General features: G+C 40.7%; 1 protein-coding gene across 16 annotated transcripts in view; it reads left to right on the top strand.

The window, feature by feature from the left end:
• FAM13A (family with sequence similarity 13 member A) overlaps positions 1-27145 on the top strand; it is a 367080-nt gene extending 339935 nt beyond the window's left edge. For 14 of the 16 annotated variants that reach the window (XM_010334789.3, XM_010334792.3, XM_074396438.1 and 11 more), the window contains 10 exons: positions 2772-2985; positions 3474-3615; positions 4322-4403; positions 5193-5413; positions 6048-6131; positions 13837-13932; positions 15422-15505; positions 21411-21607; positions 22092-22193; positions 24834-27145. In XM_010334789.3, the coding sequence (XP_010333091.2) occupies positions 2772-2985; positions 3474-3615; positions 4322-4403; positions 5193-5413; positions 6048-6131; positions 13837-13932; positions 15422-15505; positions 21411-21607; positions 22092-22193; positions 24834-24960 (1349 nt within the window). In that variant the 3' untranslated portion in view covers positions 24961-27145. The remainder of the gene's footprint in view (positions 1-2771; positions 2986-3473; positions 3616-4321; positions 4404-5192; positions 5414-6047; positions 6132-13836; positions 13933-15421; positions 15506-21410; positions 21608-22091; positions 22194-24833) is intronic. The other 2 variants (XM_074396430.1, XM_010334796.3) reach the window with 1 other exon arrangement.
• Positions 27146-27578: the final 433 nt, after the last annotated feature.

Below are 27578 nucleotides of genomic sequence, written 5' to 3'. Positions count from 1 at the left end.
TTTTAGATCATTTCAAACTAAAATGGGGAACAGTTTTATTGATTCCTTAGTTATATTGAACTGTGTATTACATGTCATTTTGAGTAGAAGCCTTAAATTATAAGACGATAGAATAACGGAAAAGAGAGAAAAGAGAATCATGTAAGCATTTTGTGTTGTACACATGAGAAACCTTTCACTTCTGTTCTACATGCAGTCTAATGATGAAACGTACCTATTTATTAAGGTTGAAATTCATATAGTCTTACATTTCTTATTTTAAAATAAGTGAATTCATTCACCCTACTATATGCTCTGGGAGAAAATGACACTGGTAAGCTGGAATTGCTTCAGCTGTGTATTTCCCGTACACCACTGGAGACACTAGGAAAAGGACACATTTGATCTCCCAGTCAGTAAAGCGATCCGTCAAGAATAAAGCCACAAAATAAAGCTGTGTTAACAAACAAGAAAACTGATGGACGGCCCTGTCATTAGCCACAGAGCATCAAAGTATGATTATTGAATAGTTCCATGATTAGCATTTCATAGTGAAGTCAAGATCACAGTTTATCTTATCACACACTCTTAAAATAAAATTTTTTATACACAGAGACCACCTGGTTGAAAACTTACAGATTTTGTAACATTTTTAAGGCGATATTCTGCTAGATTCTAACACATTAAAGAGCTTCAGGATGTAAAGTAACACCTTTTAAACTAAGTTTTTCTGAGTAGAAATGTCAAACTAAGCAGCACACCCATTGCCAATATCAACATCAGACTTTGCTTTGCCAAAGCCCTCTGTCCCGAGAAAAGCTTCATGCCCTGCCCCCAATTGCTTTGCCCCTTTGCCACTCTGCGGTGAGCTTACTGCCTGCTGCATTACTGTTCAAGCCATATTAACTCTTTCCCTTTCCTGGGTTTTAGTCCTTGCAGAAAATTACTTCTGCCTTATGAAATATCATGACAGTTTAATAGTTCCATTTTCTGCAGCTGACCTGTTTTATTTTTTCTAGGGGTTGCTTTCCACCCCCTCTCTCCTTACATCGCCTCTCAGTCCATTTTTTATTCTTCCATGTTGGTGGTTCTGACCTACGAGCAGACTGATAGTGTTAGTACAAATGATCAAACACCTCCTGTTCCTCTCTGGCTTTCGCCATGCACATCTACCAGCATGTTCTCTGCCACTTCTTGAGCCTCAACACATTAAGAATCGGTCTTTAGCACTGCTTTCATTTCTTAAAATATTTGTGTTTTTGTCTGCGTTTCCAGATAACCTAGTTCTCTTTACATTGTGACAACCTGTGGACCTCATTTCATATAAGGTTAATTTTTTTAGTGAATGTGATTATCTTCCCTATTATTCTGCGAGGTCTACAGAAATCTCAGAAAGTTGCCGCTCTTATAGAAGCACTTGGCACATTCTAAGTTGAAGCACTGCTCTGGAAGTCAGGAGACTTAGCTTCTAGTCCCAGCTTCTGGGGCTTCCGTTTTCTTATCTGTCATCTGCTGGGTTGGATCTATCGTCCTCAAGCCTGGCTGCACAAGAACATCACTTGAACAGCTTTTAAGCTCATGCATGTGTGAGAGGCACATATCTGGGCCCTCACCTAAATATTGTTGACTTGGATGATGTAAGGACCTGTGTGCTGGTAGTCATTTATGCTTCCCTGTGTGACTTTAATGTGTGGCCGGGATTGAGAAATCACAAGATTAGTTGAGGTATGAAGTTACACCCAGCTGTAAGTCTATGGTTGTAATATCTTTTTAAATAGCAGCCTGAATAAGCATATTTAAGATAGTTTTTGCACATTTTATAGTATGATAGTTAGAGGAGCAACTGTTCTGTGATTCAAAGTCTAGGAATCCTAGAAGATCATGGCTGAATTCCAGCCTTGTGCAAACGCAGTAACCTACAAGTAACTTTAAAGCATAACTCATTTTATAATGCAAACATTACAAATGAAATACGTTATATCTTGTCTTCTGACATCTATTTTTTAAATCTTTTAGATGGGATTTTTTTTTTTTTTTTTTTTTTTTTTTTTGGTGAGGAAAGGAACTCACTGAGGTAAGTCTTGCCGTAAATAGAAATAAACAGTTACCCTTTTCCCTCCCTAAATGACAGATAAAGATTTTGTGCTGAGTATGTTACTTTTTTGTAGCAGATTACCTAAACTGATTTGTACAGATTTGTCCTTTGTAAGGTGTTCTTTCTCCTCTGTTGGCTAATTTACGTATACATCTCACTCTGGAGTCTTGAGCAGCTTCTGAAATTTCAAGCGCAAAGCATGCATCTTAAATGTGCTAATCCCAACACACTAAGCAGAAGCACACAAAACAGCTTACTGGGTGACCTCAAGGGAAGTTATCAACTCCTAAATACATAGGCTCTCTCAAGATTGATGTGGTTCCTTAGCTTTCCTCCGCAGTCGTTTCAGTAAAGGATATACAGCCATGATGCCAAGTATCTTCCCGGCCAACACATTTTCTTTTCAATGATGCCATCAAGTGGAAGTTTTTATCACTGATCTACTGGGCTTCCTCGCTTCAAGGTTGCTCCTCAGGGTAGCCCTAGCAAATTCTCTTTGGAAAACAAGTGAGAATGGAGATGAGAGGTAGTTGATGGCTGTCAGAAATATTGGTGCTTTCAGTTGGGTCATTAGTCTGGACCTTAGCTGTAAAATGAGAAACGATTCAATGGGCAGCTTCCTAAAGCATCTGGGAAGCCTGGGAAATACTTGCGCTTTCAAGAACAACCCTGACCTCTTACCGCTCTCATTTTGCAGAGCCTATCCCTTCTTTCTCCTCCTGGCAGCGGGAGAACAGTGACTCTGATGAAGCCCGCCTCTCGCCGCAGGCCGGGCGCCTGATCCGTCAGCTGCTGGACGAAGACAGCGACCCCATGCTCTCTCCTCGCTTCTATGCTTACGGGCAGAGCAGGCAATACCTGGATGACACAGAAGTGCCTCCTTCCCCGCCAAACGCCCATTCTTTCATGAGGTGTGTTTCTCTGTGTTGCTGACAGGCAAATGCATCACCCTACGGCATGAGAAAAGATCGGTATGGCGCCGATGGCTGCGGAGGAACATATTTGAAATGCTCCATCCTAGTACACGGGCCGTGTGGTAGTTTCCCATTTGAGCTGTGGCCCAACTGCAACATCACATATTGAATTTTCTTAGCCTCCCCTTTCCAAAGTGCTCTCCAGTTCAACTCCTTTAGGCCCACAGGAAAGGTTGACATTCAGTCCTAGCCTTGCTAATTGTAAATGTGAGCAAGAAACGGCTAGATGTATTTACTAGGCGGGACATACCGAGCTCAAATGGATCAGTCCGCGGTCTTCCATTCAAGAGGAAGACGTGGTTTTGCCCCCGCCCTCCCCCCCACACACACACCCACATGCCACATAGGGTCCCACTTCCCCAGCGTCCCTCTCAGCAAGCAGTCACTGCTCCCAGGAAAACTGACCCAAGTCGTTCTCTTCACAGGCGGCGGAGCTCCTCTCTGGGGTCCTACGATGATGAGCAGGAGGAGGACCTGACACCCGCCCAGCTCACACGAAGGATTCAGAGCCTTAAAAAGAAGATCCGGAAGTTTGAAGATAGATTCGAAGAAGAGAAGAAGTACAGAGTAAGTGTCCCCTCACGCTGTTCTTCTCACCTCCTCCTCTCTCTGGGCATGCCAGGGTTTCCACAACCCAAAGAAACGACGAAAGGTTGAGAGAGACCTCTAGGAAATCTTACAACAAAAAGGCAGTAAACCCGGGATGGTACACCCTGATAAACCCCAGTCTTTTGTGTATCAGCATTTTTCTTGCACAGCTGTATTCTTACAAAAACAATGAAAGCTTAAGACTACATTTTTAAATTAATCAGTAAGCAGGAACCATAGAAATTGTGGAATGAAATCTTTTGTTTGACTAAAATTTAATTTAATAACATGTGCTGAAATCTCCTTAGTACTGAACTCATTCTGCTGTCAGCTCTGTACTCAGCATTTCCCACAGGAGTGGCAGAAAGGTATTTTTCTTAATGGTTGCAGGACGAAACATCATATACTCCTCCGTTTTCTACCCTGTTAGCCTTATAGGTCGAACCCTACAAATAATGGCAAGCATTTTCCCTCTGAAGAATTTTTTGAAAGCATCAAAATAACCAAATGTGAAAAAGGATAGTGGAATTACACTTGTGACATTTGCTCTGATTGGTCATGGTTAATTTTTTATTCTGATGGGGCTGAACTTTCCGTTCCTATTTAAAACAAAAATGATCATCAAACGTTTCTTCTTTTTCTTGCTCCAGTTCCAAAGCATTTACTCTAGACTTTCTTTTCTCAGCCTTCCCACAGTGACAAAGCAGCCAATGCAGAGGTTCTGAAATGGACAAATGACCTTGCCAAATTCCGGAGACAACTTAAAGGTGGGTAAAGTTCTGGAGCTGCGGCTTCTATACAACAAGCCCGATGCAGAATCTCTCACCTCCACTCCCACTGAGTGCCACTGCTCAGGCATTCCAGGTTCCTTCAAGATGCTTCCCAGCACTCTCAGCTACTCAGAGTGACCACTTCCTTGGGTCTTCACATGATCTAAGTCATAGGGAAACCAGATCAGCTAAGAAGCGAATTCTGCAGCATTTCTTCATTTCCCTAGATCACTAATAGAAGGATGATGGTTTCAAGTCAACCTCTCTTAAACACCTGTTTAATCCAAGTCTCCATTTGCCATGGTGGTAGGGGCAAACAAATGAACACAGAGATAAATCTGCAAAGGGTTTGACCCCCGTCCCTCAAAGATATTCCCATCTTTTCAGAGATAGAGTCATGTAAACAGCTAAATAGAATATAAAGTTAGACGAATTTCAGAATGAGGTATGTAAGTCATACAGAAAAGGTTGGCCAGTGGTTGGCCATTAGATCAGTAAATACCTTTAAACACTGACGAAAAAAGGATGTCACATTCTGAGAACATCATATAGGCTGGTGTGGCTAAAGCATTCTCAGCAATTAGTGTTAGAAAAACATTCCTCGTAATCAAAGAAGACGTTACTGTTATCTCGGGTTTTACATAATAACTCAAGGATTTCTACTGAAACTGTAACTAGATACCCTCTGAACAAAGAACTAGTAAGTTACTGATACCACAGAAAAACAATTTATGTTGGGCAGACATCAGGTCTCATGTATCTCTACCCCAAAATCTTCTCAACTAGAGTCAAAACTAAAGATATCTGAAGAGGACCTAACTCCCAGGATGCGGCAGCGCAGCAACACACTCCCCAAGAGTTTTGGTTCCCAACTTGAGAAAGAAGATGAGAAGAAGCAAGAGCTGGTAGATAAAGCAATAAAGCCCAGTGTTGAAGCCACACTGGAATCTATTCAGAGGAAGCTCCAGGAGAAGCGAGCGGAAAGCAGCCGTCCTGAGGACATAAAGGTGTGGTGATTCTGTGAAGTCATAAGCCCTGAGCCATTTCAGGCAATGCGGTAGAGACCCAGGGCACGCCACGTGAGTCCCAGTGGGAAGATGGTGCCTTGGTAAGCCCTCCACACTCTTAAGTGTCTAGAGAAGCCAATGAAACAACAGCAGAGTACGTAAACTGTGGATGCTTTGGTTTTTTACTACAGATTGAAAACAAAACTCTATTGTATATAGATCACAGAATGAACTTGTTTAGGTTAATAGCAGGTTTGGTGACTCTCTGAGGTAGAAGAAGGATTAGAGACAAACCTTTGGGACCATGTAACCTAGAACCGTCATCATTGTTTGGGCCATTAAGCTAAGCCCCATGTGCCTCACAGCCCTGCCTACCTCAGTATTCACCGCACCTTTGCTGCCACATGGGAGATCCAAGTGGCTGATGATGGTTCTGCTGTGCTGGCCATGTTTTTCCCAAGAGCTCGGGAATAGCCCATTTCTAAATGAACTTTGGCTAGAGCTAGGGAGAGCTGTTAAATGAGGATCCTTTTTAGCCTTGCTTTATTAATTTGTTTAAGTAAAGAAGTTGGAATGTTCACAAACATTTTCCTTCTCTTTCAATTCTCTATTCTCTATCCCTGTGTTTATACAGGATATGACCAAAGACCAGATTGCTAATGAGAAAGTGGCTCTGCAGAAGGCTCTGTTATATTATGAAAGCATTCATGGACGGCCGGTATGTGATGTGGTGGATTTTCTGATTGGGGTCAATTATCTGGCTTTCGAAGTAGATTTTCTATGTTCAGTATCTTGCAAATGGGGTTCACTAATGTTTGCTTTCTTTACTTTTAGGATTTATAAAGGAGGATACTATATATGTACACCGTAACTAAGCTTTCTAAAGGCTTAGCCGCTAAGAAAATTTCTAGCTAGTACATGCTGAACTTAATTGGGCTTAGTGAAAAAATTTGCTTGCAACTAAGTTTAGTCATTAATGTACTGCTTCAAAGGAAAGAATGGTGGAGAGGCCAGGGGTGGTGGGGACAGAGTACAGGGCATAAAGAGCCCTGGAGGTAGAAGACTTCCCTATCCCCCATAAGCTGTGACTTTCTCATCCATAAAATGAATGTAGTTAAACTACAGTGATCTGCCCTAAAATTCAATCTCTGCAATGCAGTGCAACTAGTGTTTGTCTATAAAGAAGTTCCAGCTGCCATTCAGGACTAAAAGTGTGAGGAATCCAAAATATGGCTTTGCCTTTTCTTAACAACAGGAAGCCTTTGAGGTGGCGTGCTATTCAGCAAGCATTGATTGAATGTTTGCTGTTAGCTGTGTGGGAGACAGTAGCACGATAGGGTTCTGCTGTCTTCCTTGAAGAACTTTTCATCAGACATCCTTCTTGTCAGTCACTCTTAAACCTTTTTTTCATAATGTTGTCAGGGACCTAACAAAACAAATTATTAAAAGCAAGTCTAAGGAAGCATGAAGTTTAGGTTCACTGATTATTTTTATATAGCCAAAATGTATAGATCTCTTTTTCAGTCTTGGCCATGACTATATAATGATAGTCTTTTCATCTACAATATGCTCTTTGAAATATAGACTGTTCTAGGATAATTCACTACACTCTAAAGTGTTGGGGGAGGGGGGTAAAGATTCTGGACTTCGTGCACCTAGTGGTGACCCCAATTCTCAGTGTCTAACACAAGACCTGACACATGACATGGGCCCAATAACTATCTGTAGAATGTCTCCTTGGTGGCATTTTAGTTCTGAATTTATCAGGTTTAAATGAAAAAAAAAAAAAAAATCCTGGCTCTGATGATGATTTATTCTGCTGGCCTGTCACTGCAATGGAAAAATACTCACACTCTGGGATCATGTTCATGTTTCAGCCAAGCTTTGTTTGGGATTTTTTCAAAGGCATTGAACCAGATAGTAAATGCTCTAAAGCTCAGATACATTGTGAAACTTTCTCCTTCTCCACTGGAATATTCAAAACATGTAGAGGGAGATGTGAACCTCTTAACCTCTTTTATCAGAGAGATGCCCCTTTTCCACAATAGGCTCAGAACCCTAAAGTATCCATCTCTCTAGCCATCTGGCAGGCCTCATGAAAAAGCTGTGTTTTCCTTCTTTAACGTTTCCTCTTTTCCGTCTGTGGATTTGAGTTATGACATTGATAGACACCTTTGAGGACTTCCTTGCACAAGTCCCTTAAGAGCTCACAGCTGTGTTCTACATAGACTTCACTTTGCTGCCAGTTGAGTAGTTTGTGTACTGTAGTATTTGTTGCTCTGAGTTGGGAACAGATTGTCTCATTCAGCCTGGACTGGGTCAGCGCACAGACACTGTGAGTGGTAGAATCAGCAGACCCAGATTCAAAACTCAGCCCCATTGAGATTAGATCTGTGACACTGGGCTGCTTAGATAACCTCTCTGAGCCTTGGTGCTTGTCTATATAATAGATATCTGTTATAGATTACCAAGGAGATTAAAGGATGTTACAGAAGACACAGAGATGTTTATCTGTATATATTTACATGTATGACGTCCACCACTGAGTAAGTGGGGTAGGGTGGCTTTTACTGGGTTTTCACAGTCAATGATAATTTTCACTTCTGTTACAATTACATGCTCTGCTTTCTGTGGCCTCCTTCTAATTAAATGATTAAATCAGGTGAAAGAATGTGTACTTCATAGCCCTCTTATCATTAAGAATATGAACTATTATTCTCGGCCCTGCTTTGTTATTCTCTGGTCTTTCATCACTCTTTCAGGTGGGTCTGGATTCTAGCATCTCATAGGGTGAGGAACAAATGCTCTAGGAAATTTGAGTGTCATTCATTTCTGGTCTAGGGCCAAATTCTCTGCTTCTCTGTTTGGAACATGATGCTCCAACCTCCTCAGAAAAAGCAGAGTTCATTTGATATCTGGCCAGTTCAAAAACAAAGAATAAACTTTTACTTCTTGGATTTGTGGTGTTACCATGGACCCTGAATAGTAAATACCATGTGGATAACACCCTTCTTAGAAGGAAAATACATGTACTTCCAGAGTTAAATTGTTGTTCCAATCCCAAATTTTTTAGAAAAGCAGGTGCTTAGAACTCAATGGATTTTTGCTGAGTCTGCAGATACTGATTTGAAAGGGCACTAACTACCAAAATCTCAGGCCAAAGCTATAATCAGCTGCTTCTGTACATTTTTAGCAAAGCTGTTTGCTGTATCAGGGCACTCTGCAGACTGTCACATATGTAAAAATAAAAACACTCATTTATATACAGGCATATAATTTCCTATTTTTATTAAAGTGGGTCATTTTCAATATTTAAGAATCTTCTCATCAAAAGACCATGTCACAGAAGTGCCATAAATAACTACATGTCACTGTATTACTGTCTATGTATCTACTTTTTGATGATAAACATAGGAGAGAATGGGTTACCTGATCAGAACTTCTGGTTCTTCCTCAATGGAGTATTTTAGTCTCGTATTTTTAAACCTTGAGGACACTAAAGACTGCCATGTTCAAATTTAAATGCAAATTCTGAAGGCATTTATAAATATTCTCCTTTGGGTAACTGCCGTTTTGGATTTTCTGATCTTTATACAGACAGCCTTCTATGATTACCTGATAACGAAGAGAGAGTTGACATTTTTCAAATTAATGGTCTGAGAATGCAACAGTTACAAGAATCCATCCCATTTTGTCTTCTCCTTCTAGCAATTTGATGATTCAGAGGTATACCCCCCACATACAAACTCAAACTACTTCTTGTTTTACTAAGGAGAGTTTGAGGATGCATAGTTTCTTGTCTGTGACATAATTTTTCACAAATTGTGCTTCTATGACACAGTTCATAAGCATAGATTTTTGTACATTCAATATAGACAAATTCTCAGCTTGGAAGGCAGTATTCTCTATCTGAAGACAATTTGGCCAAATCCTGTTAGAGAATAATGCTACATCTCTTCTGTATTGACTGAGCTATATTGATTATGTTGTATTGATGCACTATTCATTGAGCATCCCAAGTCCAAAAATCATCACGGTTAAAGATCCTACTTCTTATTTGTGAAAGAAAACTGGCCTGAAAGTCCATAAACCTGCGATCTTGACCCAGCTCTGTGGTCTTGAGCAAATTATTACCCCCTCTGGTACTTAATTTTATCATCTAAAAAATAAGACTTTTCTAGCTCTTAGTATTTCATAGTTCTAATTTTTCTTTATCTTCAAAGTAAATTTGTCCATCATTCTACCTTTCAGCTTTGTGATTTTGTCCAGGTAACAGCAACTCAACTGATGTTTCAATAGGGAAGTTTTACTTGAGGCTAAGACCAAAACCATCACAAAAGGTAAAGACAGACGAGCTGCTAATCAGGCCTTTATGATTTCTGTTCAAGACTTGCCCTAAATTAAATGTGGATAATTATCGGCTAGCATTCCCTTTATATTTTGAAATACCTGAAACTTACAGGGCAACCAAGTAGGGTAGTAAAAGACCAGTAAATGACAATTTATTTGAATCCTAAGGAAAGACAGAGTGGAAGTGTTGCCTTCTCCCTTTAGATTTTCACATCTAGATATTTATGTTTTTTGACTTATGTGCAAAAATGCATCTTAACAATAACCCTAGTTCCACATATTGGAATACCATTCAGCAGTATCACTTTAAATAAAGTTTTGAAGCCAGAGGAGTCAAAGTATTTTGAAGAGATCACATACTACATGCCTGGCCCAAAGTCATTTCCAAGCAATTAGGAAGCATACAGATTTTCTAATTTGAATTCTGTAATTTACCATTCAGGAAACTAAGGTGAACAGAAGGTCAATAGCTCATTCAGAGCCCTGTTCTTAGTGGGCAGCAGAATCCCTGAGCAGCTGATGAGTGAATAATAGAGATGTCAAGTGGAAAAAAGTATTCCTGTGGTCAATTTAATAGCTCTTTTTTGCCAGTTCAACCAAGGTCCTGCTTTGTTCATATGCTATTGATTAAATTTTGACCCTACTCACAAACCAAGCACTGATCACTATTATGATGGGTAAAAGTTGCAGTAATTTTTAGTATTACCGAGCCTTTGGCTTTAAATATATATCATGAAAATGATTATGATAAAAAGTAGTTATCTTACCTTTCTCTTACCTCAGACTTAAAGATCTTTGGTATTTTTGGTGCTTCTGTTAAATGACAGTGGTTTGGTGGAATCATGAGTTTTAACTCTCCATAGTCTAAAAAACTGGATTTTGTCAGATCACCCCCAGGTGATTAGTTCCTGGGGGTCACTAATTAAAAACATGAGCAATTTGTAGAAAATTTGGATATCAATGTCATGAGCCAAAGAATTAAGCCAGTGATCTTCCTCATCTACTCCAAGTAGAAAACTTTGGTTTTGAACAAAGAATAAGAAAGGAGATTTGGTTTCTGTCAAATTTGTCATAGCTGGTTGGTTTTACCTGCTAAGTCTTCTGCTGTAGTCCACAGATGTTGCTGCCAAATAACTAGTAATGGATGCTAGTTCTCAGTCGGGCTGCTGGCTGCTTCCTGTTTCTATTTTTGTATGCCTTTGGTTGCTCAACCGTCTATTGTTTATTTTGCACACTGTATTTCAGCATGTGTCATGTGCGGACATTAGGAGGTACCTTAGTCTCATCTGCAGCATATTATAGAACTTGTGTTTAAAAAATTATTTCATGTGTCCCAGTCCTGAATTCTGTCATTTTACATATGATATTGTACAAGTCATTTCATTTCTGTTCCTCATACTCATTTGTGGCTATTGTTGCACTGTTTTTGAAGTACAGGTTGGGTATCCCTTATATGAAATGATTGAGACCAGAAGTGTTTCGGATTTTGGATTTTTTTCAGATTGTGGAATATTTGCATTATACTGATTGAGCATCCCAAATCCAAAAATCTGAAATTCAAAATGTTCCAGTGAGTATTTCCTTTTGGCATCATGTCAGTGCTCAAAGAGTTTCAGATTTTGGATTTTCAGATTTGGGATGCTTAACCCATATAACATAAATACAGAAAAGAGCCCAAATTATAAACACATGTCTTGATGAAATTTCACAAAGTAAACACACCCAGGTAACCAGCACCCAGAACAAAAAGCAAAATGTTGCCGATCCCCCAAAGTCCTCGCTCATGTTCCCTTCCAGTCAGTACCATGACTCAAGGTTCCACAGAGGAAAACCACTATCATCCAACTCTGTGGATTTTTCTTATTTTTTACCTTTATGTAAGTGGAATCTGACATTATGTTTTGTGTCTGGCGTAACTGACTCAGCTTTATCCTTGTGAGATTAATCTACAAAGTTGCATATAGCTGTGGTTCACTCATTCTCATTGCTGGGTAGTATTCAACTTGGGGAGCATACTTTGTTTATTCTACCATTGATGGGCATATGGGCAGTTTCTAGTTTGGGATTATGGTGCCACCATGAACATTCTTACAGATGCCTTTTGATGAACTTAAGGCCACCTTTGTTTGGCATATACTTAAGAGTGGAATTGATGGATCATAAGTTCAGTTTTAGTAGGTACTGCCAAATAGTTTTCTGAAGTGTTCCACTCTTACCAGCAGTAAAGGAGGGTTCCAGATGTTCAACAACCTTGCCAGCACTGGACACAGTCTTTTCACTGCAGCTGTGTGGTAGGTGTGTAGTAGAGACACCTGTGGTTTGAGCCTTAGTCTTTTTCTGTAAAATAATTTGAGTTCCTTCTAGTTTCGAAAGTCATTGTTTATAAAATTATAAAACTCCTCATGGTATAGTAGATAGTAGAAGTGGGAAAATACCAGTTGCCCTTTAATTATCTGATAACAGAAGAGCAAGAAATAAAGGCTCTTATTCTTGTTTATCCAAAGCACACTTTCTGTTTATTGCTTTGAGAAAGGCAAATACAAAGGGCGACAAAGGGCAGTACATTTCTGCATAATCCAGTCATCTTTGAAGCTGAAGACTCAAAATAATCCGTAAGAGAAATCGTCAAAGCTAATGCTACTTGCCTTCCTTCCTCTAAAACTCTTGCCTTATTATGTGTAAAATAGAGAATGCAGGAGACAAACAGCTAACTTGAAACAAAGATACTTCATCTCATTCTGTCATTCCCTTATTTAAGTAACCAGTGGGACTGTATCTGTGAATCAGGCACACCTATTTATGTTTGAAATATTTATTCACTCATTTGACTGATATTTATGGAATATTTCCATGATGTCAGGCTGAAATAGGGATACAAAAAAATCCTGCTCTCAAGGAGCTACAGGCTCAAGGAGACACTTGTCAACATATCGCTACAGTAGAGCCTAAAAGCATTTATGAAATTACAGGGTATGCAAGGGGCAGAGTGTCGACAAAGGAGAGAATGCGTGAGTCTCCTAGAATGGGGGATGTTGGAAGAAGGCTGCACAGGGAAGTGGCTCTTGATCTGGAATTCGCCAAACAAAAGAGCAAAGAGGAAGCCATTGCAGGGCAGAGGGAATTAGACAAAAGTATTGAGACACCTGGTTTATTTCTGGAGCTTGAGGGATGATGGGGAGGAGAAACAGCAGATAGAGCATGAGGAGCTTCCAATACTATAGCAGGGAGCTGGATATGAGTCCTCCCCACTGCCTGGAGAATCAGTCCTTTAAACATTTTTAGCCTTGTGCCAGATTTTAAGGATACACAGATGAATCAGTTCATGTATTTTTCATCAAATCTTCCTTGAATACCCACTGTTTGCCAGAATCTTGTTCTTAGAAACATAATTTCATAGAAGAGAAAGACAAACAGATTACAGAACTACATGATACGTCTTTTTTTTTTTTCCTTGACAGTCTCGCTCTGTTGCCCAGGCTGCGGAGTGCGGTGGTGCAATCTCGGCTCACTGCAACCTCTCCCTCCTGGGTTCAAGTGATTCTCCACCTCAGCCTCCTGCATAGCTAATTTTTTTTTCTTTTTTTTTTTTTTTGGTAGAGATGGGGGTTTCACCATGTTGGCCAGGCTGGTCTCGAACTCCTGACATCAAGTGATCTGCCCACCTCAGCCTCCCAAAATGCTGGGATTACAGGCATGAGCCACCTGAATCCTGACCTACATGATATATCTTATAGCAAATATATGCTTTCACTTTCCCTGGACCCAGAATATGGTCATCTAGGAACTCTGAACCTTGAAGAGTTTTAAGCAGGAACCTAAGAATGATTCTAGTTTTGATTTAGAATAAGGAATACTACAATAGAGTGACTTCCACTGGTCTGCAGTTGAAGTAGGTAATCTAAATGTTTATTGAATAAGTACTATTATCAGTTGAAATAAATGTTGTGAGGGTGGTAAGACTACGTTGCGTCATCTGCAATTTCTCTAGAATTACAAAGGCCCAGAGCATGCTTAGACAGCTGGTAGCGACTCCCAGCAGCAGGCTTCTCACCGCTCCCATTCCTGCCTTTCAGGTAACAAAGAACGAACGTCAGGTGATGAAGCCACTATATGACAGGTACCGGCTGGTCAAACAGATCCTGTCACGAGCGAACACCATACCCATCATTGTGAGTAGAATACCTTCCTGTGCCTGGTACACCACCTTTCTGCTTGACTGGTCCCTGGATATGTGTATAGGGCCCTAACCTGCTTTCTCATTAAAGAATAGGCTTTCCTTGCTGAATCAGCCTTTACTATCCATGACCCACAAGCTTGAGCAATGAAGACTTTATCAAAGACCCCCGAGGCTACATTTATCAAAAATGGGCAATCTGAAACTGAAGGGATTTATTTTTTCCTTTTGGAGGACATGCTTTGCCCAAAAGGCATGTACCTCCATCCTACATGCTCGGCCAGAGACAGAGCACCAAAGGGACAGGACTGCGCTTTCTCCAGGCCTCTTCAGTAAAAAGTGCCGCTCTGGTCCCCAGGCCCTCTGTTCATAGTCCCTCCCATCCAACAGAGGGATAACTCCCTTGGGAATTGTGTCCAGGGCAAAAATCCCCTGAGAAACTCAAGAGAGAGGCCCTTCTTTTTGGAGGATGTGTCGAGGTGTAGGAAAGGAAGCTACTAACTGAAGGTGCTGTCAGTGGCCACCATCCCTGGACTTTGCGGCTTTTGGCTCCTGGATTTTGATTTTGTCAAGAGTAGAGAGCAGCAGCTTGCCTTCAACGACAGGAAAGTCTTCAGGGCCCGGCCACCTGCTCCCATCCCTCATCCCAGCCTCAGCGTTCCACCCCCAGCCTATGAGTGGGGTGTTCATCCCCTGTCCGTCTCTTAGGGAAACATTTGCCTCTGTTTCAGCACTTTCATCTCCTCTGCTGGCTTTTAGGCTCTTTAATAAGCAGACACAAACTCACTGTGCTGTTGCCATTGCAATACATATGCATTTTCGCTGCTGCTCCTGTCTGGCCCAGCCTTAAATGCCTTCTTATTTCTAGGCCTAGGATATTGTCTGTTTCTTTTAACAATGTATTTAATTTAATGGAGAAAGGAGGGTCCAGAGATCTCAGACCAGGTGTATATGAAGAAAGCCATTCTTTAGTGTATTCTGGAGGAAATGTCCTAAACTGACAAATAAAACAATTAGATCTAAGGAGTTGTTTTCATTCTCCAGGCAGGAACCCTTAATGCTCCTAAGTAGGATGAACATGCAACAGAAAAGTCAGCTTCCCTTTGTATTGCTTTCTGAGCTTACGTGATTCTCCTTAGCTGACTACAGCCGAAGTGTTCTTGTAGTTCCTGTGATTGGCGGGGGCAGCGGTGGGAGGCAGGTGTTTCTCCTCGGGTTTCTTCTGAGTGTCTGCCGATATACTCCTGTGCTGTTCTTGCTGTCCTGCGTCCTCCTTGATTTATGTGTGTGGGCGCTGAAGGGAAGCAGCAACTTGGAAAAAAAGAACTTTTCTTGTTTCAGATTTTCCTGGGAGTGTTTGGCAGGGAGGGGTAAGAATGCTGAGTTAAAAGTTAATAAATACTGGTGAGGTCAAAGGAGGCCGAGAGCTGGAGGGAACGGGAAAGGGGTTCGGAATGTAACCTACTTGTTAACACCTGTCACAGGGTTCCCCCTCCAGCAAGCGGAGAAGCCCTTTGCTGCAGCCAATTATCGAGGGTGAAACTGCTTCCTTCTTCAAGGAGATAAAGGTGAAGACCCCAGCTGCTAACCCATTGCTAAATCCGCACCAGTTCTCTCCTTCCCTCCCTCCGGTGAATGGAAAGGGGGTGTGATCGGGTCTGTTGGTGATGGCTTCTTGTAGCATTCCCTAAAAATCAGTAGCTGCATATAACCAGCTTTGAACAGTTCCCTCTAAGGAGTGCTGATTTCTCTAGTTTCATTTAGCTGATTGCTTTAGTCTCATTTTCTTTCCCTCTCTCTTTTGTTTGTATTGTTTGTTGTTTGCATTGCTTTTACTTTTCTTTCAGGGCTTATTATTCTTTTGGTTTGGTTGTCCGCAATGCTTTTCGTTTGGTTTTGTTTTCTGTATTTGGGGAATGGATTTTCTGTATTCCAGAATCTTAAATTAGTTCAGTAGACCAAGTTTAAAAAGATCTCATATACTGTTTATAGAAAAACCAAAATTAACAAAGGAAATATATATAAACATATGTAACAGTGAAAAATTGTAATTCTCCAAATATCTTCGTCTTTGACAGATCTGCTGGTACGATATTTCCCACTCTTCCTTCTTGACTTTCCCACAGCACATTTAGTCCCCAGGACTAATTTTAAAATCTGCTCTTAATCTACAAATGAGGTGCTGTGAATGACTGATAGCCTCTAGAACATATGTCCTGATTTTTTTTCCAGTAATAATTATGGATAATCCTTGTCATTAGTGGCTGCTCTTGCTAGAATGGGAGATGTAATCTGTGCCCATAGATCAGCATGTCTCTGTGGGACCCTGATTGGCCTGTACTAGGAACGGCCTCTATCATGTTTTTATTTCTAGGCAACTGAGCAAACTGGACTGCCTTCTACAGAACTCTAGAGATGAAAAATCAAAGGCAATCGTTTTTTAAAAATCAGTGATTGCTTTTCTAACTATCGTTTAACTCCAAAGCAAGAGTTAAGCCTAGAACAGAAGTGAGTTTTGAGAGTTTCACTTATCATATTTCTGTGACAGTTCCAAGCCTGGGGTGGTCACTTATGTTCTGTAGTTAGAAATGATTATTTCAGTATGTAGGGGCCTCTTGTCTACTGAGGGAAACCAATTGAGAACTCCATTTTCTTATCTGAGGTAAGGCACCATAAGCTATAAACTCTTCTTTTATGTATTCCTTTTCTTGCCTTTTACTGATCTTAATACTTCATGTGCCTAATTTTACAGTTTCAGGCAATGACTGTGCTCACTATATTAGCTATAACTTGTTTTATGAAATTGCTCTAAACACGGCACTAGAAATTGGGACCAATATACTATATTGTGTCTTTAAAAATTACAGCTATTTTCTTAACAATATGCCTTGATGTTAATGAAGACAAATTTTGTCTGGCTGATAATGTCACCCAAGAATTAAACCACGGTAATTGGAGAAATTTGGGTAATTGTGTGCATGAAAATTAGCATGTTTCTTTTAGCCGCGTGCAATAGAACCGTTACTAGATAAAAATGTGTTCTTGAACGCATCCAAAATATAAACAGTTAATAATGGTCTCACTAGATGAATTGAAGATAACCTAATGATCCTCTTTTTAAAAAAGGACATTTATCCCAAGTCTTATCCTTTAGCCTAATTTGTCCCCCCCCCCCCCCCACACACACACACACCAAGTATATTTTGGCTGTGGTTTATCTCCTGGCCCACATCATGGTCAAAATGTAAGATAATTTTGCAATGACTACCTTGCTTTTGTAAACAGTGCTGTCCTTTGGTTCGTTTTGTTCCTGTTGGCCAGGCCTATTGGAATGTGTCTGGAGTGTACTCATTCTTGGCAATTCTGATACAATTCAGAATTTGGTGGGTGTGAAGATAAGACTGTATCTAAGTGGTTTCTCCAAAACTCATCCCTGGTTTTAAATGCTTTTGGGAGGGAACCAGCTGTATAAGAACTAGACCCAGCTCAAGTTCTGAAGGCATAGATTTTCCAACCTAAAGAAACCTAGAGATCATCTAGTCAGTTCTAGTTCACATAAGAATCCCCTCTAAAATTTGTCCCTACGGAGAGATTCCATTCTCAAGCTCAAAAAGTCTACAGCAATGGGAGGAGTTAGGTTCGTCACTACATGAATATTAATAATAACTAACAACTTACACTATTGGTTTTATAATTATCTTTGTTAACTACATAATATGTAATTTTAAATGTATAGGTTTGATAAATACAAAAAATTAATGAAAACAGTTGAAATTATATTCATAGTTATTATCAATTTATTACTTTCTATACCCTAGGCTTAGTTTCCCCTCTGGAGCAACTTGAAATAAACATACTGCTTCTTCCTGAATTTACAGTCACCTGCCCTGCCCACTCTTATGCATACCCTGTGAAAATCTGTTATCCAAGTTCCTCCTACTCTTCCTTATGTGATGTGGGTTCCAGATCTTTCAGTGGTCTTATAGCTCTGCTGTGCGCACACACACCGGTTTATCAGTGTTGCTGTTAAAACTGATGCCCAGGCCGGGCGCGGTGGCCCACACCTGTAATCCCAGCACTTTGGGAGGCCAAGGTGACGGATCACAAGGTCAAGAGATCGAGACCATCCTGGCCCACATGGTGAAACCCATCACTACTAAAAATACAAAAAAATTAGCCGGGCATGGTGGCACACGCCTGCGGTCCCAGCTACTCGGGAGGCTGAGGCGGAAGAATCACTTGAACCCAGGAGGCAGAGGTTGCAGTGAGTCGAGATTGTGCCACTGCACTCCAGCCTGGTGACAGAGCAAGACTCTGCCTCAAAAAAAAAAAAAAAAAAAAAAAAAAAAAAGAAAAAGAAAAAAAAAAAAACAAAAAACTGATGCCCAGGACTGGACATTAATCTGCATATGGTTTTCTAGGACAGTAGACCAAAGACTAGTCCTTATATTGATCAGATGGCTGAGGCCCTTTCGTGCCTCCAATTTCTTGCCTATGCAACTGTCAAGGTATTGGGAATTCATTTTGGCCTTTCTGAGGATACGTTATCTCAGCCTCAGTACTGCTGACATTTGGGGCCGGGTAACTGTTGTGCAGCACTGCCCTGTGCTTTGTGAGATGCTTGCCAGAGTCCCTGGCCTCTACCTGCTAGAGGCCAGTGGTATGCTGCCACCACCCCTTCCCCAGTTGTGACAGCCAAAAATGTTTCCAGATGTTGCCGGATATCCCTGAGAGCACATATCACCCCCATTGAGAACCACTGCTTATGGCCCTGGCACATAGTCGACTCATACTTTGCTGTATACCTGTGCACTGCCACTGGTGTGTCCAGCTTTTCTTTTTCCTAACCTAATTATAGGACCTTGAATGTTTCCAGTTTGTTGCATCTTATACTTCTATTTCTGCTGTATGAGATAGACTAAATCTAGCTTTTATATTCCAACATGTCAGATATCCCTACTCGCTTCGTATTATCTATACATTTTGAGAATATGCTTTCTCTTTGTCCAAGTGACTCAGATACTGAGTAAGGCAGAGTCAGGTAAAGGGGCTGCTGGAGACTGCCCTTCAGGATCATGCCACCCTTCAGTCATTACTCAGCAGAAAACGGGCAGCCAGCTCTCCTTTTGTAGGGTCTGCTTACCTGGTTGTACATTGAAATCCAAATACTACATCAATCTATCAAAAAAGGAAAAATGGTTCACTTTCATGGCTCATTTTTAAGGAACCAGACTCGTCAGTTGACCACTGATTTCCCAATTGCTTATACATTATCTGTGTATTAATTCCTTCTAGAATCTACCCAGTATCCACAACACTTAAAATGATTGCCTTATTTGAAAATCTATTTTGCTGTTTTTCCTCATGATTTTCAAAGGCTACTGAGAGTAATTTTGTTACATTTATCTCAAAAAATATTGAGCGCTCACTATGTGCAAGGCACACTTTCACATTTAAGTTCTCTCAGAACTTTGGGATATAATTGATAAGACCTAGACACCTGAGTTCATTAAAGGTCGTTAAGTTCTTATTTGTAACTTTGTTAGCTGTCCAGGTGTTGATGCTCTTCTAATAGTAGTTTTTTGTAGTTCTCTTTTCAAACCGAAGTACCAGACTGCTTAACAGCCATTTACTGGCCATCTGCAAGCATGTGCCAAGCTCTGAGGACAGCAGTAAACAGGCCCCAACTCCTGCCTCCACTGAGTTACCTGACGGTGCTTCTGAACTGCCTTCCTTATCCAGGGGAGGGGCAGGAGGGGGAGCAGAAAAGTGATGGCCATAGCTGGTGTCCCAGGTGTGCCTTATGAGGTACCTGACATACATTATCTCTATTTTTATCCAAACTGTCGATGGGAAAAGTTATTACTCTTACTAAAAGAAAAAGAAACTTATTTATTTAAATTACTTTGTAATTCTAAAAATATTTTAACAATTTAAAATGAAAAATATATTACTGAGGCCTTCACTTCTATGGACCAAGCAAAGAGACTCAATATCTGAAGTCACAGCTGAGACAACCTGGAAAAGCCACCTCGATTTTGCCAATTTTATTTTCATAGCGATGCTTTGATCAGTTATATGATAATCCTTGTTTGTTTTGCTTTGTTTGGTTGCTTGTTTATTCACATTATTTCTCTTCAGAGGCACCATTATTAAGCATACCGAAATTCACCACGAGCCATTTGCAAACGTGTACTTTGCCCTCCAGCGGGAACTGCTGCTGCCTCCTAAGAGTTTTTTGCCTGTACTGGCATGGAAGCCATTTAGTTTACCTGTAATCATTGATGCTATGCATACTGTTGTTCATGTAGCTGTATTCTGAACCACTTTTTTAATTTTTTAAGATAGTAAGATATTCTCTGTGGTTTGACTACCTTTTGGCAGTAAATAACTTCTTTCGAAATCTTTCAGACCCTGATATTATTTCTTCCTTAGGCTTACATAGCCTTAAATTGGCACTAAGAATGCTAATTTGGCTTTATTATTCTATTTGCATTATCAGCACAGAGAATATCATACTTTTCTTGTATGCTGAAAAATACAAATGTGGCCCTTGGAATTTCCTTGGAAAAGCTTCAGTTTTCCTATTTCTTTTTCTTTTTTCTTTTTTTTTTTTTTGAGACGGAGTTTCGCTGTTGTTACCCAGGCTGGAGTGCAATAGCACAATCTTGGCTCACCGCAACCTCCGCCTCCTGGGTTCAAGCAATTCTCCTGCCTCAGCCTCCCGAGTAGCTGGGATTACAGGCATGTACCACTATGCCCGGCTAATTTTTGTATTTTTAGTAGAGACGGGGTTTCACCTTGCTGACCAAGATGGTCTCGATCTCTTGACCTCGTGATCCACCCGCCTCGGCCTCCCAAAGTGCTGGGATCACAGGCGTGAGCCACCGCGCCCGGCCCCAGTTTTCCTATTTCAATCATGAGAATATAATGTTTCAGTCTTCTTAAAAATTCCGTAAAATTTTGTGCATTAAACAACCCTAAAATATTTTCTAATCTCAATTCTTTAAAAGAAAGGTTGTATTGTTTGATTTCAGAAAGTGTTCAGACTCTGATTTTTAAAAAACTCTTTTGAGATACACAAGTAGTAGAATCCTTTAAAGCACTGGTTACTGGCGATGGATCCGGTACTATCAGAGCAGGAAATGTTTGGATCCTTTTGGTTCACCTCATTTAGGTTGTAAATTATGATTGTTGTTCCTTCCTATCCCAACCCTGACAACATATTAGTCACACTGTACACTCATTTTAAAATAGTTTTCCAGTCTGTTTTCTGTATTGAGTGGCTGTTGTTTGTGTTATTGTGTATATATAGATGTTAAATAATATATCTGTAATGTACATGTTGCTAAATGTAAATACAGAAGAAACTATATGGTGTCTGGATACTTAAGTGATTGTTAAATGATACTTGTAATGAAAGTATGCTCCAAAAAGTGACCAGATTTTTATTGGGTTGCTGTGTGTCTTCAGGAAGAAGAGGAAGGGTCAGAAGATGACAGCAATACGAAGCCAGTCTTCATGGTCACTCTGAAAACGGATTTCAGTGCACGATGCCTTCTGGACCAATTTGAAGATGATGCTGATGGGTTTATTTCCCCAATGGATGATAAAATGCCATCAAAATGCAGCCAGGACACAGGGCTTTCAAATCTCCATGCTGCTTCAATGTATGTCATTTTGGTGGTGGTGGTGAAATGTTTTGTTAAAAATAGCTATCTTAAATATTATTTTAGCCTGTGTATCTACATGAAGTAGCTGATAAAATACAAGTGACTACCTAGGGTGTATCTGCATAAAACAGTGATTCTTAAAAAATTTGCCTGTGCTTCAGTCCATGTTATTTGAGGGAACTTTTGAGTCTTGCTTAAACAACCAGAAGTTCTCTCTATAAACGGCATTGTGTGGTTCTGTACATCACAGCCCATCACTTAATATACACTGGGCATCCTAAGTAGCAGGAACCCCCAGAAGCTGGATCCGTTGCCAGCATGTTTGGCTTTCAGGAGATGGAAAACATCCACTTCCACGCCCCTCGGTGCCCCAGCAGTCTGCACTTGCCTCACCTTTCTGCACAGCTCCTGTTGAGTTGCACATTCATTACATTTACAACTCAAATTTCACTTACTTTCCTTAATGCTTCTTCTCTCTTAGACCTGAACTCCTGGAACACCTCCAGGAAATGAGAGAAGAAAAGAAAAGGATTCGAAAGAAACTTCGGGATTTTGAAGACAACTTTTTCAGACAGAATGGAAGGTACTGCCTGTCTTCCCTGGCCCGCCCTTCCCCACCACCTTACCACACACACCCATCCCTCTTGTTCTCCTGTCAGATCTGTGGAATGCCTTCAAAGGGGGGACTCTTCAGCATCCTCCCTGAAACCTGGTCCTTGGGTTTGTGCCCAGAAACCCTTAGAGATTGACCAAGATGATGGGATTTGTGTGGACCTCCCAGAAGAAATGCTCTTTGGATAATGGCAATTATCCAAAGACTAATGCAGATTCAGCTGACATTTATGAAATGAACCGGTCCCATCAGATTCTTGTCTGCAATGAGCAGCAGGAAACTGTGTTTCCAGCTGGTGGCACCAAGGCTTTTTTCTTAAGAAACTAGAGTTTAGCCAAGTGGCCATGGTGGCACACCTGTAGCTCTAGCTACTTGGCAGGCTAAGGCAGGAAGATTGCTTGAACCCAAGAGTTTGAGGCTGCAGGGAGCTATGATCCACCACTGCACTCTACCCTGGGCAACAGAGCGAGATCTTATCTCTGAATAAAAGGAACTAGAGAAACAAGGAAAGAGGGACCTAAGTATTACTGATTTTCAAACTCAGTTCAAAAATGAAGGTGATAGTTGCTAAGTTTAAATGAAAAATATGTATGAAAAGCAGTATGTCTACCTGGTTGATGGGTGCTCTCTCACTAGTGAGTTTCAAGGCATAATTTAATCATCCTCATAAATGTTATGTTGAGAAGTAGCCTTTTATGTTTACGAGCAACAGCACACAAAACGTCTTACCGAAAGTCGCAGCAGGAGCCCAAGGAGAGGACCAGGGATAGGTTTGCATCTCTTACACTGGAGTTAGGTTTTATCATTTTTAGATTGGTTTTAACCCCGATTACTGAAGCTGTGTAAGTATGGTTTCTCGAGTCCTCTTTTACACTTCTTCAAAGTTTGGAGAAATAAAAGCACCATAAAAAAACTTCGTTGGCTGGGCGGAGTGGCTCACGCTTGTAATCCCAGCACTTTAGAAGGCCAAGGTGGGCGGATCACCTGAGTTCAGGAGCTCGAGACCAGCCTGACCAAGATGAGGAAACCCTGTCTCTACTAAAAATACAATTAGCCAGGCATGGTGGTGCATGCCTGTAATCCCAGCTACTCAGGAGGCTGAGGCAGGAGAATCACTTGAACCCAGGAGGTGGAGGTTGCAGTGAGCCTGGGCAACAAGAGTGAAACTCTGTCTAAAAAAAAATTGTCATTTAAAATATATTGTATTTCAGTTTATTGTAACAATTATTGTATGAATTTACTTTTAGATCTCTGATTTGGTTGTGTGTCATACATTTTTATACCTAAATATTTGCTTTTCATTTCCCACCCATTGCAGGGTATTTAGAAAATATAGATAAGCAAATATAAGTCGTAATTCCCAAAATAATAGCCAAAGACAAATCAGAATTAATGGTTTGATGGGTATCTTTCCTCTAAGCATATTTTTGGTTTATCCTTTTTTATATTATTCTAGTAACATTATGTACATTATCTTATACATGAGGAACTACATAGAATTAAGTAAACCTCCCAGGTTTTAAGAAAATGTCAATGGTGGACATCAATCATCAGGAAACAGAACCATGAGGGACTTAGGAGATAAGCTCTGGTTCCAGGAATTCGTGTCTGAGGAGAGTGACGGCCCTCAGAGTGCAGCGGGGCCCGTGTGCCAGATGCTCCAATTCCTGAGCACCTGTTCCTTACCCTGCCCTCTGCTAAGAAGTCACTAGAATCCTTTCCTAGAACAAGGCACGGTATGAATAGATCGGTTGATTTTTAGTTCATTGAACAAATTAAGCCCATGCTAGCCTCCTGGCCCACTTTTGCCCTTTAATAATAAAGGCAGGAAACCTGTGTTTGGATGTTTGCCATGTGCGATTTCCCATAAAGCACAAAGCAGCAGCGCACTGCATGGTGTGGCCAAGAGCAGGTGAGTTATCCGATTTCCTCTGCTGGTTTCATCATGTTTAATGTACAGATAATGGCTCCATCTCATCAAGGTGTTGTAAGGGTTATATTAGATAATGGATACAAAACACTTAGCACAGGGCTTGACCTATATGCTCTCGAATACGTGCATATAAATATTATGCATGTAAAATTACTCAGTAAATTATAAAGGCTTATTATAATAGTATTATGTGATCCAGCTGCTGAATTCTAAGACTGTTTTATCATAAGTAGGAGTATTAACTATCTGTTTTTGGAAAAAAAAAAAAAAACCCTGTAAGTTATGGGTAGACCAGTTGCTAATTAAAAATTTAAAAGTTCACAAGATGAAATATATAAGAATGAGACAACACTAAGTATGAATAAAGGATTTTGATGTATGAGAACTCAATGTGAATTCATACTTAGCAGAGAGAGAATTTCTGCATTTCTTAGCCTTCCTGTCATACAAGTTGCCAGATTAACTATATAAAAACTCAGTCACATGATGTCTTCTGGGGGAAACATTTTCATTACTTGTCTAAATCCAGCTCCAGTCTTGAGACCAAGGGCCGCTTGGCAACACCGATTCTACACGTTGATAAACTGCAAAATTTCTACACAATAATTTGCCTGAGGAATAGTATCTCACAAAGACAGAAAATGACCCTCAGACCCCTTTTCCTTTATTTCCATTAGAAATGTCCAGAAGGAAGACCGCACTCCTATGGCTGAAGAATACAGTGAATACAAACACATAAAGGCAAAACTGAGGCTCCTGGAGGTGCTCATCAGCAAGAGAGACACTGATTCCAAGTCCATGTGAGGGGCAACCCCCGTCTGAGCATGGGGGCGCTGGCGGCTGCAGTGAGAGTTCCCTGGGAAAGAGCAGTTCTGGAAGGCAGCCTTGGAGCTGGCCCTGCAAAGCATGCGGCCCTTCTGCCTCTTGACCATTGGCATCAGCTCCTGTTTCCATTGCCTCCCTTAGAAACTGGCTGGAAGAAGACATTGTGACCTGACTTAGGCATTTTGTAATTGGAAAGTCAAGACTTCTGTGTGTGTGTGTGCGTGCACACACACACCCACCCACCCAAATAGTGGAGATTTCCTAACACTAGCAGATACAAAACACTACATTAGATGACACTCATCTACAGAGAATATGCACTGTTCTTCCCTGTATAACTGAGAAACATGAGACCATTCTCTGTCTAATTGTAGTTAAAAACAAGCTCAGGACTTGATTCTGTAGAGCAAGCTTGCTGTGGAGGGCCCTGCTCTCCTCACCCAGCTGAGTCTGAACGTGCATTGGAGCCCTATTTGCTGCCGCGGCCATTCTAGTCACCTTTCCTCAGAGCTGTGTGTGAAAGGAATTCCCCTTCAGCCCTCAGGTAGATGGAAGCTGCATCTGCCCACAGTGGCAGTGCAGTCATCATCTTCAGGATGTTTCTTCAGGACTTCCTCAGCTGACAAGGAATTTTGGTTGCTGCCTAGGACTGAGTCATCTGCAGAGGACAGACTGTAGCAGCAGCTGTATGAATGCTGACTTTAAAACCAGGTGATGGGGGAGAGCCTGGAGATTCTTTCCTGAATGCTGACTGCACTTAGCAGTCTCAGATTTTATCATCAAACACCAAGCCAGGCCAGCATGCTCATGGCAACCTGTCTGGTGCTGTTTCGTTGTGGCACTAGCCAAACATAAAGGGGTTGCTTAAGTGCTAGCCTGCGTATAAAGGCTCAGGGGAGAGAAAGGGCCTGTGTTCTCAGCCTCCTGAGTACTTAACAGAGTTTTATTTTTTTTTTAAAAAAAGAAAATCTGCACTGAAATCCCCAAACTGACAGGTAAATATGTAGCCCCGAAAGCTCAGCCCAAGGCAGAATCTAAATCGCACTATTTTCAAGACCATGTATTAAAAAAAAAAGTCATGCCATGTGGCCAATTATAATTTTGTCAAAGACTCTGTCACAAAGCTGTCTATATTAGACATCTTCGAGGGACCAGGGAATGTAAAACACCAAATCATCCATCTCTTCAGTGTGCTTGACGTCACTTTATGATTTGTTATTTTTTCACTCCTGCACCTGCGCTGAGGACAGTGGGTTCCGGGTCCACCTTTGCGCTTCACCGGGCCGAGCCCAGGGATCTGCTGGCCCACCATGGCTGATCAGAGAAAGTGCTTCAGGAGCTATGCCTTGAAGACGGGTGTTACGGGATGAACACAGCACAGACACCCTCCTGTATGTTTTGAAAGTTGTCTTCTTGAAGGGCACAAGTTTGTTTTAAGGAAAAGCTAGGGGGTGTAAAACCATACTGACCAGGTTTCAGTTTTTAAAAAGGGTTGTGAGAAACTGGCTGGTCCAGTGGGATTTACAGCAACATTTTCCAGGCTGAAGTGAGGTAGCAGTTCTCCTCTGTCAGCTGAAAGTTAAGTCAAGGATGGGGGGAAAAAGGAATGCCTTTACGTTTGCTCTGAATCATATGCAAGCTTGAGCTACATGCTGGAAGTGCCCTGGTTTTAATCCACACACAAAGAAGGTACATCATCCTACAGGTTTAAATGTACATAAAAATATAGTTTGGAATTCTTTGCTCTACTGTTTACATTGCAGATTGCTATAATTTCAAGGAGTGAGATTATAAATAAAATGATGCACTTTAGGATCTTTCCTATTTTTGAAATCTGAACATGAATCATTCATATGACCAAAAATTGTTTTTTTTAAAAATACATGTATAGTCTGTCCTTTAATAGTTCTCTTAAATAAGCTATATTAATCAGATCATTACCAGTTAGCTGTTAAAGCACATTTGTTTAAGACTATTGTTTTTGAAAAATATGCTACAGAATTTTTTTAAGCAACAAATAAATGAGATGCTAGTCATTGTTTTGGAATCTGTTATTTCTGCCAAAGGTAAATTAAAAGATTTATTCAGGAATCCCTATTTGAATTTGTATGATTCAGCAAAAGAAAACACCAAGTTATGTACAATAAATTGTGTATGGAATGTTTTATATTTTCCTTTGTAATTTCTACTAACTTATATCTTCATGGAATGGAGCCCAAACGAAGTGGGGTGAGCCCTGTTCACAGTGGATCTTATTTGAAGACATGTTATTGTCAGTGGTTTCTGGCTCTGCCAAGGTATGTTATGTTCCCCAGCAACCATTTCTGCAGCCCAGAATCTCAAGGCACTAGAGGCAGTGTCTTGTCTTCAAGCAGACAGAATGCTCTGGACTGGGGTTTTTCCTTTGCTGTCTTGGGAATGTGTGTTTATTAGAACATACCAACAAAATAAATGTCAAGTTATTTTGTAAGTGTACATAAACTTAATTATATAAAAGTTAGAGATGGCAGACTTGTAATTTTCACAAGCACTTTCATTGTGTTCAGTCTGGAGTAAACATTGAAATAGATGTTTATACTCAGTATGAGATCATTACT

This window comes from Saimiri boliviensis, chromosome 3 (assembly GCF_048565385.1).
Source record: "Saimiri boliviensis isolate mSaiBol1 chromosome 3, mSaiBol1.pri, whole genome shotgun sequence".
NCBI lineage: Eukaryota > Metazoa > Chordata > Mammalia > Primates > Cebidae > Saimiri > Saimiri boliviensis.
This window is presented reverse-complemented; position numbering and strand designations above follow the sequence as displayed.